At 46.2% G+C, this 12,837-nt stretch overlaps 1 protein-coding gene across 1 annotated transcript; it reads left to right on the top strand.

Moving 5' to 3' along the window:
- The first annotated feature begins 2,619 nt into the window (after nt 1–2,619).
- On the top strand, nt 2,620–8,771 carry ZNF689 (zinc finger protein 689). The gene is made up of 3 exons (XM_004386666.2): nt 2,620–3,129; nt 3,334–3,447; nt 5,250–8,771. The coding sequence occupies exons 1-3, from the start codon at nt 2,925–2,927 to the stop codon at nt 6,431–6,433; spliced, it is 1,503 nt and encodes a 500-aa protein (XP_004386723.1). The 5' UTR covers nt 2,620–2,924; the 3' UTR covers nt 6,434–8,771.
- Nucleotides 8,772–12,837: the final 4,066 nt, after the last annotated feature.

The raw sequence follows: 12,837 nt of genomic DNA, 5'->3' as shown, positions 1-12,837 counted from the left end.
ATGAAGCCCTCCAATATCTGGTGCCAACCTACCCTTTCAGTCGTTCAGTCTTACCATAGTTGTATCTTTTACTACATCAGAAATTATCATTACTTCCTTCACACCCAGAACTTTTCTGAATCTCTGGCTTTGTGCCAGAGACCTTCAATAGTGTCTTAGGCTGGGTTCTCTAGAGAAGCAAAACCAGCAAAGCATATAAATATATATATAGAGAGAGAGATTTATATCAAGGAAACAGCTCATGCAATTCTAGAGGCTAGAACGTCCGAAGTCCGTGGATCAGGGTAGACGTCTCTCCCAGGTCATGTAGCCACAGAAGCTGGTGAGCTCAAGATCGGCAGGTTGCAGAGCAGGGCTCCTGCTCACAGGCTGTGCAGGTTGACAAATTCCAAGATCGGCAGGCAAGACCACAAGGTTTCTCCTGATTCACATAGCTGCAGGGGCTGTGAAGATCGACAAATCCTAAGTTCGGCAGATAAACTGACAGCTCAAGTCCCGAGAACTGGAGATGAGACAACACACGGCAGCCACAGGATCTGGAGTGAGCAAAAAGCCAGAATGTCTGCTTATATTCAGATGCATGCCACACTCTCAGAGACTCCCTTTCATCTGATTTGCTACTCACAGTATATTCAATCATGGGAGTGATCACATTAAAACACTGAGAATCATGACCCAGCCAAGTTGACACACAATCTTAAACATCACAAATAGCCATCAAATTCAGTTGCTTATTCAACAAATGTATCTTGAGCACCACTGCCCTCAGTAACTCCTACCCTACCATAGACCAAACTCACTTCCCAGTTGATGCGTCAATATGGAAGTTCATTAAGAGGGACTTTGTCTTATTCATCTTGGCAATCTTGACATTGCCTGTTTGTTAATAAACGGCCTCCGTTTCTTACACAGAGGAGAAGTCGGTGAATGTTGACTACAGTTTATTCTACCACCTCTGTTCAAGGGAATCATCTTCCTTGGGCCATCTTACTGCCTTTGGAAGCTGCCACTATCTTATTTTGTGACTCTTCCTGTTACATTGTTTGTCTTTATTCTCTGAAGGCTTTGGGGTTAGTATTTTGCCCATAGTAGGTGCTTTAAAAATATTGATTAATGGATTAGAGAGATAGATATATACGTCACCTGCTGAGGTGAGAGATGTGGCAAATGCTATACTCTCCTGCCTCCAGTTCCTCCAGGAAATGGCACTGAACTGGTGAAACTGCAGCACAGCACTTAACATAGATGTGGGGAACAATGAGATTGTGGTGATGCAGTGAGTGCTGGCTGGTTCCAGTAGCAATTGTCTTGTCCCTTTCACATACGCATGCTTATATTATTCTGTTATTTGTGAATTTGTCTGTCCACTTCACTAGACTCTAAGCTCCATTCATAGCACGGCTTATTTTTTTTTTAACTCTGCTTCTCCTATGTGTCTAGCACTGTGCTTTGTACACTGAACCAATGTCCTATGAAAATAAAGTGTTGAGACAGATGCAGAAGATTGCACCTGAGGAGAGATTAGGAGTTCCTGTGGATGCCTGAGTTAGCAAGCAAATTGGGATAGTGTGAGGGACAAAACCAAAACCAAAACCCACTGCCATCGAGTAGATTCTGACTAGGACAGAGTAGAACTGCTCCATAGGGTTTCCAAGGCTATAATCTTTACAGAAGCAGACTGCCACATCTTACTCCTGTGGAGCGGTTCATAGGTTGGAACTGCTGACCTTTCAGTTAGCAGCCGAACGTTTAACCACCGCACAACTAGGGATTCTTAGTGTGAGGGAGAAAAGAAAAGACAAAAACCCAAACCCGTTGCCATCGAGTTGATTCCAACTCATAGTGACCCTATAGGACAGAACTGCCCCATAGGGTTTCCAAGGAGTGGCTAGTGGATTCAAATTGCTGACCGTTTGGTTAGCATCTGAACTCTTAACCACTGCGCCACCAGGGCTCCAAGGTCACTATGAGTTGGAATCCACTAGAGGACAACAAAGCTCTTAAAGGGTGGTATACATCAAGGCCCTGTCAGCTCCACGTTTAAATCATCACTCCTTACTAGCAGTGTGACCCTGGGAAACCCATGAAATCCCTCAGATTCAGTTTCCTCTTCTGCACAACAGGGATGATAACTATCACATCACAGAATGGTAGCAAATAATAGGGAGAAGCATGTAATAAGTTGGGCATGATGCCTGCAGGCCCCCAGTAAACGTTAAGGTTAATTCCCTTCACAAAAGGGCAACAATGGAAGTTAACCATTATCCAAAGCGAAGGCTCCTCTTAAAAAATCACAAAAAGGAACCCAGTGCCAGGCTGGCCAGAGTTGCTGTGTCGCTCAAATCCATCCCTCCCTTAAATCCGTCTACCTAAGGAACACAGCCTTAGGGCCTCTTAGGGATCCGAGGTCGCTGCTTCCCCCCTCCCAACTCATACTAGAGTACAGGTCACAAATGGTCCAACTTCTTGCCCTTACGCGTCCGTTGACTTCGTTCAAACAGGCCGCGTTCAACAGCACCCAATCAGAACTCTCGTTCTTCGGCCGCCGCCCAATGACCGCGTGCAATGCGAAAAAGGGGAGGGGGCGTGAAGCCCAACTGCAGCGCCATTGCACTTGAGGGCAAAGAGGTTAGGAAGCCGGCATGGCGCTCTGGTCAATAAAATCGATAGCTGGAAACAGCCTGTGTTCCAGGCAAAGGCGGTGCAGTAGCAGCGCCGCCATTTTCCCCGAAGGCATCTTCCGGTGCTTTTCACCCACAGCGAAAGGTTTCCGTTAGTCCCGCAGGCGACCAATTCCGATCACCTCCCGACCTCCCAGCCGAGCTCGTCCCCGGCCCGGCGAAAGCTCCTAAATCCTGGAATTCGCCAGCGCCAGGGGCCGAGACTGGGACGAGGAAGGCCGTGGCGCCGGCTTCTCCGGTCCAATGGCGCCGCCTTCGGCCCCGCTCTCCGCGCGGGGACCTGGAGAAGCCGGGCGCGGCCGGAGGAGGGGAAGGAGGCCGAGGGCCGTACGGTTCGCAGACGTGGCCGTGTACTTCTCCCCCGAGGAGTGGGGGTGTCTGCGGCCCATGCAGAGGGCCCTGTACCGGGACGTGATGCGGGAGAACTACGGTCACCTGGGCGCGCTAGGTGAGGCCCAGCCCAATCTGCTTCCGCGGGCGGGAAGGATTGAAGGAGCTTGAGGGCGGGGGAGAGGGCAGGGAGTCCAGGCTCCTGGCATACGACCAGGTTGGGTCAGGAGAGGGGACAAGGGCGCAGCAGGAGATGCCATCGGGTAGGCTTTTACTTAGTGTTGTCTGCGAGCCGGCCCTCGGATTGGTTCTTCTTCTCCAGGTTGTGCAGGTCCTAAACCAGCCCTCATCTCCTGGTTGGAACGAAACACCGATGACTGGGAACCGGCAGCCCTGGATCCGCAGGAGTGCCCGAGAGGGATAACAGTCCAGAGAAGTGAGTGAAAAATGCCCATGGAGGCCCTGAAGCCCTCCTTTAAAGTCCTGATTCAGAATTTTGGTCCGCCTAGGAGTTACGGTGACCATGTTGTGGTGCTTCATTTGCCGTGCTCATTTTCGCAACCTGAGAATCTTCGTCTCTCTGATGGTGGGGTTGGTCCACCACGCGGAACAAAGATTAACGGTGTCAGTTTGCAGACTAACCACCTGCAGTTCTAAATTGTGTCGCTGCATCAGCTTTTAAAAGGACCTACCCTTCCTGCTTCCTTCCTAGGATCCCTGACCCCTCACCCTCCTTTATATTGAGCTCTGACTGAAAGATCCTATACGTCTCTGAGTTTTCCTGGCTTTTGAAGGGAACTGACAGGGAGCGGCTCCCTGGGGTGCAGGGGCCTCTTTCTGGCAGTATGACCCAGATCAGTGCAGGACACACTGTATCTTCCCCAGGGTGAGGCAAGGTTCTGATTAATGGGATTCAGGTGCAAGGGCCTACATCCACCCACTGGGGCAGATGGAACTGTCTGGGCTGGAGTTTCTACCAGATTCTCTAAAGCCAGGGCTATCTTTCTAAGATTCAGCTCTCACCATGTTATTTCCTTGCTTAAAACTTTTCAGTTAGTTCTTGCCAAGGCGGGCTCAAATGGCTATCAATCATATCTAAGTCACTTGGCAAACTTGGTAAAAATACAGATTCCTGAACCCCACTCCAGACTATTGATTCAGTCTTGTGTGTGTCTTAGGAAGTTGTAATTATTTATTTTTTTAATAGCTCCAGTTGATATTGGATGTGTGTCTAGGTTTGAAAACCACTAGATAAAAGATAGTTCAAGGTCCTTAACAATGCTTACAGCAGTGGTTCTCAAAGTGTGGCCCCCAGACCAGCAGCGTCAGCATCACTTGGGAACTTGTTAGACATACAAATTCCTGGGCCCCACTCCAGACCTGCTGAATCCAAAACTCTGGGAGTAGAGCCTAGCAATCCATTTTAACAGGCCCTCCAAATGATTCTAATCACAATAAAGTGTGAGACCCATTGGCTTACAGGGTCTTCCACGACCCATTTACTGCCAAGCTCATGCCTCTTTTGTTTCCACTTCTTGCCTTGTACTTTTTGTCTCAAGATCTTAAGGCTTGTGGTACCTGCCACACACTGAATTTTGGGATTTTTCATGGTGTCTCCACTGCTGGGCCTGCCATTTCAACCTTTCAAACCTCCATTATGTTAATTCATCCTTTAAGAGTCAGCTCAGTTAAACTACGGCTCATCCACACAGTGGGGTTCTATGCTACTGTAAAATGAAATAAGGACATGTGCTGACATATAAAGATCTCAGAATTTATTAAGTGAAAAATTGTACATGCAGTATGTATATGCTATCTTTTATATAAGAAAAGTGGAGGAAGAGAATATATATTTGTATTTTCGTAAAGCACTGGAAGAAGCTAATATGATTTCTATAAGGTAGATGGGAACAAGGGTGGGAGCAAGACTTCTCCGCGTTCCTTTTTAAATAATTCTGTGTTTTGAACCATGTAAACTTCTTACCGCTACAAAAACTTTTCATTAAGTCAGCTTAATCTCCTCCAGGAAACCTTCTCTGACCAGCCGAGGCTGCATTAGGGATCCTGTAATACCCTCCGTGTTTCTATAGCAGTATGTCACACTTAGCTGTCTGTGCTGCTAACAGTGTGAACTGAGTCCGTTTGTCTCAGCATGTAGCTACCTCAGCATATAGCACTGTAATAGGCAAAAGCAGGAACCCAGTGTTGTTAAATTAATTTCTCCCTGTATCCCTATAGAGACCAGAACCAGAAGGAAGAATGAGGAGAAGGAAGTATTCCCACCTAAGGAGGCACCCCGAAAGGGGAAGCGAGGTCGCCGGCCTAGCAAACCCCGACTAATCCCCAGGCAGACATCTGGGGGCCCTATCTGCCCTGACTGTGGCTGTACCTTCCCTGATCACTCAGCCCTGGAGAGCCACAAGTGTGCCCAGAATCTGAAAAAGCCTTACCCTTGCCCGGACTGTGGGCGCCGCTTTTCCTACCCATCCCTGCTGGTCAGTCACCGGCGGGCACACTCTGGCGAATGCCCCTATGTTTGTGACCAGTGTGGCAAACGTTTCTCCCAGCGCAAGAACCTCGCCCAACACCAGGTTATCCACACAGGGGAGAAGCCCTACCACTGCCCTGACTGTGGCCGCTGCTTCCGCAGGAGCCGGTCCTTGGCCAATCACCGGACCACCCACACAGGCGAGAAACCCCACCAGTGCTCTAGCTGTGGGCGTCGCTTTGCCTACCCCTCCCTGCTAGCCATCCACCAGCGCACACACACAGGAGAGAAGCCCTATACCTGCCTGGAATGCAATCGCCGCTTCCGCCAGCGCACTGCTCTAGTCATCCATCAGCGCATCCACACAGGCGAGAAGCCCTACCCGTGTCCAGACTGTGAGCGGCGTTTCTCCTCATCCTCCCGCCTGGTCAGTCACCGACGTGTGCACTCTGGGGAGCGTCCCTATGCTTGCGAGCACTGTGAGGCCCGCTTCTCTCAGCGCAGTACGCTGCTGCAGCACCAGCTCTTGCACACAGGAGAGAAGCCCTACCCTTGCCCAGACTGTGGGCGTGCCTTCCGGCGGAGCGGCTCTCTAGCCATACATCGCGGCACACACACGGAGGAGAAGCTGCACGCCTGTGATGTCTGTGGCCGCCGCTTTGCCTACCCCTCGCTACTGTCCAGTCACCAGCGCGTGCACTCAGGCGAGCGGCCCTATGCCTGTGACCTCTGCTCCAAGCGCTTTGGGCAGTGGAGCCACCTGGCTCAGCACCAGCTTCTGCACACTGGGGAGAAGCCTTTCCCTTGCCTTCAGTGTGGCCGTTGCTTCCGCCAGAGGTGGTCTCTGGCCGTCCACAAGTGTAACTCCAGGGCCCAAAACTGTAGCCCTAGATCTGCTATAGAGGGGCCTAGCCAGAGAGGCAATGCCCTTTAGAGTGGGAAGCACTGTATGAGTTAAGGATTCCAGCCCCTTTCATGGAGGGGCCCAGAGAAGGGAAAGAGGAGCCCCAGTCATACAGGGCAGAGTCAGAATGAAAACCCAGGTTTCCTGCTACACAAGAACTCTTTAGTATATTCCACCTGCTGGCTGCCTTATTGTGTGTGTCTGGAACAGACGGTCCCATTGGGAGAGGTGATACCATTTGCTTAAAGTTTTCCAAGCTACCCCATCCTAAAACACTGTGTATGGATATCAGGGCTAGAAGTTCTCTCCATCTATTTTAGGGGCTGTCAGCTTTTCTAGTTTGTAGGTACAGTCAGGAGAATCCCACTTACAGGGGGCAGGACCATCGCCTACTCTGCTGCTTCCTCCATGCCAGGCTTGAAAGAACTGGTTTAGTTCCCTTTTTACAACACTCCTGCCAAGTGGTCTTCTACCCCTTGCTTGAAAACTTCTCTTGACAGGGAGCTCACTACCTCACAAGGCAGGTCATTTCATTGTGGGATAGCTTGGATCTTTAGGAGGTTGTTGAGTACTACATTCTCCTTCCCTGTAAGCCTTGCCCAGAATATGCTTAGTACTTCATCTGCATGCCTTCAGATAACTGTTAATCACAGCTACTTTGCCCCCACTAATTTGGTCAGTCATTTCTTAAAGACAGTTTCAATTCCCACACAATGTGTCTCCAAACAGGTGCTGGTTTTCCAGTGTTCCTTTTCAAAGGCTATGTAGGAATAAGCCAGTGCCACATTGTACACTGTACCCCTCCTTGGTCTGTGCTTGTGTTAACAGCCTAGCTTGCACTGGACTTTGGGCAGCTGTTCCACACCCTGAGTTTATGGGATGCAGACATCTAAATGCCCTAAACTTTTTTTAAATATATTAACCACGTGCTATGAAGCTAAGTCTTCTGTACCCTGTGTTTTGAAAGTTGGTTCACATCAAGTGTAGGACATAAAAGCACAGTAACCTTTGGGAGACGGTTGATTTCGAGGAAAAGCAGAGGAGTTATGGCCTAGCAACAAGAAGTTAGGATGGGACCTCCTTGTTGTACTTGATCTTGTGGCCCTGGATTAGTTCCAGGGAGCTGGGAAATCCTTGAGAACTGGGTCTTACTCCTCCCTGATTCTCATCAGAATAAGGAGAATCAGCACAGAACCTTATATCAGGCCTCAGTCAACATCAGTTTTCATAAAATAAGGTAAGGTCATTCAAGGAGTATAGGAAGGAAAGTGAAGTCTACAAAGCAGGAAGAGTGTGTTCATGCTTGCCTCCCTCACATAAGCTCTTGAGGGGTAGCAGTGTCTTACTGCTATGCCTGGTGGCACAGTGGTTAAGCATTTGGCTTCCAACCAAAAGGTCAGCAGTTCGAATCCACCAGCCACTCCTTGGAAACCCTATGGGGCAGTTCTACTCTCTCCTGTAGGGTCACTATAAGTCGTAATTGACTCGAAGGCAATGGGTTTGGTTTTTTTTTATGCCCCTATGGCGCCCACCTCTAAGTAGGTGCTAAGTAAAGCTTTACTGAATTTAAATGCGAACAAGGCCTGCCATTTTTGCCTTGGGCAACTGCACCAAATTGAAGCTTCCAAACATGACTTATCCTCCAGCAGCTGGAGTGGGTCAGCCTCCTACCCCTGCTGCTGTTTCCTGAACTCTCTAGATCTCACCCTGAGTAAGGAGCAGCTGGAGGGCACTTCACATTTTGTAATTACTTCTGGTATTTAGCTCGGTTGCATTGTAACTTTCTCCTTGGCTGATGAGCTACCCCAGGGCAGGGGCCGTACCACATTGGGTCTCATTAAAGTCTCTGATGAATGAATTATGTTCCTTGTGGAATTACTGTTGTTTACAAAATGGAAGTCTAATTTCTTGACTGAGTTGAAAGTTTTACTGTTCTGATTGAGACCTGCCCTGCCATAGCAGAGACCTATTAGAATGTTTGTTTTAGCTCCTTCCTCTACCCGTTATCACCAGGCTGACCCAACTATTTCCTTACTTGAGAATTCTGTAACTTTCTTTGTGCCTGGAATATAACTCATAAAACTTGGGAGCCATTATTGGTCAGGTTCTAGTAAGTGGTCTGAGGACAGCAGTGATGAGAGAAACTTTCTAGGTTCCCGAAGACACCTCAGTCCCAGGGTCCATTCGATGACCTGCTGTGATCCTGACCCTCTATTAAGTTGGAGATCCCAATATCCTTCCAGTAAATTCCCCCTTTAGTTGAGTTTGTTACTTGCAACCAAAAGAATTAACTAATACATAATCCTAATCTGAGTTAATCTCTAATCTGCCTTCATACCTATATCTGAGCTGTGAAGAAAAAGAAAAATCACGATGCAGCTAGAGGGGCCACAGTATCTTTCCTCATCTCCAGCATCATTTGAACCTTCAACATTGCTTATGTCTTCCGTAAGTGTTCTCCTCCTTCACTAAAAAACAAAACAAAAAAAAAAAAACAACGGTGTCAAATTAGGAACTCCTTCAACATTCTACTCCCCACTCTGACTCTGAATTCACCAGTGTGACTATCATAGTTACTTGCTTCCATCCCATCTCAGGGGCTAAGAGTCCCCTGTATGTAATACTCATCCACATATTTGTGCCTGGATTCCATCTACTTCTGCCCCATCAGGAACTGAGCTCCATTTATTATTCCTTTCTCTCCTCTTTTAATGGTCTCAGAGCCCCCCTTTTATAAAAAACACCTACACCCCAGCCTCTAAACATGCTAAAATCTGTCTTTAAAAACAAAAAATAACTTTCCAATTGGTCTCTGTCCCTATCTCCTATTGTCAGCTACATTTCTTGAAGGAGTAGCCTACATTCACCATACTCACATCTCCATCTGCTTATCTGGCCTGTTGTTGTTGTGTGCCGTCGACTAGATTCCAACTCATAGTGACCCTATAGGACAGAGTAGAACTGCCCTATAGGGTTTCTTAGGCTGTCATCTTTACAGGGGCAGATCACCAGGTCTTTTCTCCCACAGGACCACTAGTGGGTTTGAATAACCAACCTTTCGGTTAGCAGCCAAATGCTTAACCATTGTGCCACCAGGGCTCCTTTTATTTGGCCTACTGCAATATTATTAATAATAGCCACCCTTTATTGAACATTTATGATATGCTAGGTAATGTGTTAAGCACTTTATATACATTCCAATTTAAATTTTTTTTTAAATTTTATTGTGCTCAAATATATATAACAAAATTTTCCACGTTAACCATTTTTTAGTGTACAATTTAGGGACGTTAATTATATTCACAGTGTTGTGCGACCATCACCACTGTTTGTTTCCAAAATTTTTTTCATTACCCCAAACAGGAACCCTGTACCCTATCTCCCCCTGCCCCCAGCTCATGGTAACCACTAATCTATTTTCCGTCTAGATGTTGGCTACTGTGAATAACGCTGCAACAAACACTGATGTACGTATGTCTGTTCGTGTCATCAGTGCTTTCAAGTTCCACGGTAACCACTAATCTAGTTTCTGTCTAGATGTTCTGCATCTGCCTATTGATATTTCATGTAAGTGGGACCACACATTTGTCCTTTTTTGTCTAGTTTACTTATCCAGTCTAATTTTTGTAAGAACCCTATAAAGTAGATGTTGAGAGATACTCTTCCATGGGTTTCTCATATTATTGAGTATGCCAGAAATGCAAGGCCCTGGCCACTCTTAACCCAGGCCATTTCTCATGGTTGTATTTGCAGCAAGCAACCTTGAGGAATGATGTAATGGCTCCATCTGGGACAAAGTGCAGCTTGCTTACTGCTTGCTATCAAACAGCACGTTCCCTAAGCTCTGTGTTCCTCTCCTATAATCCAACTCACTGGGTGCCTAGCCTCCATCTGGGCCCCTCCATGTCGCCTCTTTGGAACTTGGTGGAAAAGAAACCAGTGAATACATGATGCTCATGCTGCCTGCCGTGCTATGAGTAATAAGGCCCTTTGTCTGTGACCAGGGAGTCTCCTCTTGGTCATGGAGCCAGCATCCATGAAACAGTAACAGATTAATTCGTGAGTTTATAAGGAGGGTGAACTCAAATCCCAGACGCCACCCATAAACCCACTGCTGTTGAATTGAGTCGAATTCTGACTGATAGCGACACTATAGGACAGAGTAGAACTGCCTCATAGGGTTTCCAAGCCTGTAATCTTTACAGAAGCAGGCTACCCCATCTTTTTCCCCACGGAGCTGCTAGTGGGTTCAAACCACCGACCTTATGGTTAGCAGCTGAGCGCTTGACCACTGTGCACTAGGGCTCTTTCCAGACCCCACAGTAGGTATTATTTCCATTAAAAGATGAGAAAACTGAGGCTCAGTAATATTAAATAACTTGTCCAGGATCACATATCTGGTAATTATAAAGGCCGGGATTTCAAGCCAGGTCTGACTCCAGTCAGCTGCTATACAATGTACTACTCTACTGAAACTGCCCTTTAATATGACTGATGACTTAGCTAACAAATCAATACTTCAGTTGTTTTCTTAAAATAATTTTTTTATTGTTGAGACTATACACAGCAGAACATACATCAATCCAACAATTTCTACACGTACAATTTAGTAACATGGATTACATTCTTCAAGTTATGCAGTTGTTCCTCCCCCACTGACATAAACTCACTGCCTCCTAAGCTTCTTATCTACTCTTTTGTGTTGCTGTAGTCAATTTGATCTCATATAGATACTTCTTTAAAAAAGCACAATGCTCAAGGCAGACATTCTTTACTAATCAAGCTAAACTGTTGTTTGGTTTAAAGAAGACTTCAGGGGATATCTTTGGTTTAAGGTTTAAAGATTATCTCAGGGAAATAGTTTCAAGGGTTCATCCAGCCTCCATGGCTCCGGAAAGTCTGGGTTCTGTGAGAATTTGAAATTCTGCTCTGTATTCTTCCCCTCTTTGATCAGGTTTCTTCCATAGAATCTTTGATCAAAATGTTCAGTAACAGTAGCCAGGCACCATCCAGTTCTTCTGGTCTCATGGCAAATGAAGCAGTTGTTCATGAAGGCAATTAACCACGCATTCCATTTCCTCCTCCTTTCTTTGTTGCTCCAGGCGAATAGAGACCAATTGTTGTGCCTTGGATGGCCACTTGCAAGTTTTTAAGACCTCAGGTACTACACAACTAAGTGGGAGACTGAACAGAAGCACTAAACATAGTATTAGGCCAATTAACTGAGATGTCCTCTGAAATCATAACCCTAAACCTCGAAACCAAGAAACCAAATCCCATGAGGTGTTTGGCTGTACATAAGCAGCCTCAGCAGCTGCTCTTTTGTTATTGTAAATAGATCACACAACTTTTACCAGTTCTACTTTTTACGGGTGTACAACTTATTGACAGCAATTACATCAATTGGCTGTGCAACCCTTACCCTTAATGAATGCAAACTTTTCATCGCTGTAAACAAAAACTCGGTGCTCCATGAGCAATAATCTCCCTTTTCCCTCTCCCTCCTGCCCTTGGTAACCCACTAATAAACTTTGGTCTCTATTCTTTTGCCTGTTCTTGTCTTTTTATATAAGTGCGGTCATACAATATTTGTCCTTTTGTGATTGACTTATACCTCCAGCATAATGTCTTCAAGGTCCATCCATGTTGTAGCATGTATTGGGATTTCATTTCTCTTTCTGGCTGAGTAGTATTCCATTGTATGTATGTACCTCGTTTTGTTTATCCATTTATCCATTGATGGGCATTTAGGTTGTTTCCACCTTTTCACTACTGTGAATAGTTCTGCAGTGAACACTGATGTACATATGTCTCTTCGTGTCACTGCTTTCAAGTCCCTTGGGTATACACCTAGCAGTGGAATTGCTGAATTCAGTTTTTATCTTACATACTTTAGTGTTCCTACTCCTTAAACTCTCTTCTAGTTTAGCTTTCATGCCCCACACTCTCCTAGCCTTCCTAGTGTACTCATGGTTCTTCCAAGTGTTTCCGTGTGGGAATTCCTTCCCAGCATTTCTTGGAAATTTTATGTTTTTCCAAATCCCAAGAACAATCAGTTAAGAAATTGGGAAAATGTGAAAAAGTATTATAATTCTCCTGCGAGAATTAAAGCTTAATAATCAACATAGAGAAGTTACTGGTTTGAAGGACATCATAGAAATCAACAGTGAGAACACCAACACGATTTGAAGAATAATGTCAACATTTCTGGAAAAGGAGAGGGGCGCTAGAAGAGAAGTGGCCACATTATAAAAAGCAGTCTTGCTCGTAGCTGTTGCCGTGCTATAAGAGTCTTCCCGGCCCTGTCTGCCGCTAACAGTGAGTCATTCTTGCAAATAAATATTATACTCACAGAATACTTTGTACAAATCCTATCAATGGTGTTCAACAAATAACATGTTTTGGAAGCAAAGTAAGTTTTTAATTTGGCAATT

This window comes from Trichechus manatus, unplaced genomic scaffold (genome assembly GCF_000243295.1).
Source record: "Trichechus manatus latirostris isolate Lorelei unplaced genomic scaffold, TriManLat1.0 scaffold00170, whole genome shotgun sequence".
In the NCBI taxonomy this organism is placed as follows: domain Eukaryota; kingdom Metazoa; phylum Chordata; class Mammalia; order Sirenia; family Trichechidae; genus Trichechus; species Trichechus manatus.
The sequence above is the reverse complement of the archived record's forward strand: the minus strand, read 5'-3'. Positions and strand labels throughout refer to the sequence as shown.

Coding starts and splice junctions, on each gene's coding strand:
- ZNF689 (XM_004386666.2), top strand. CDS start 2,925: ATGGCGCCGCCTTCGGCCCCGCTCTCCGCGCGGGGACCTGGAGAAGCC. Junction 3,130..3,333: donor CGGTCACCTGGGCGCGCTAG/GTGAGGCCCAGC, acceptor CTTCTTCTCCAG/GTTGTGCAGGTCCTAAACCA. Junction 3,448..5,249: donor AGGGATAACAGTCCAGAGAA/GTGAGTGAAAAA, acceptor GTATCCCTATAG/AGACCAGAACCAGAAGGAAG.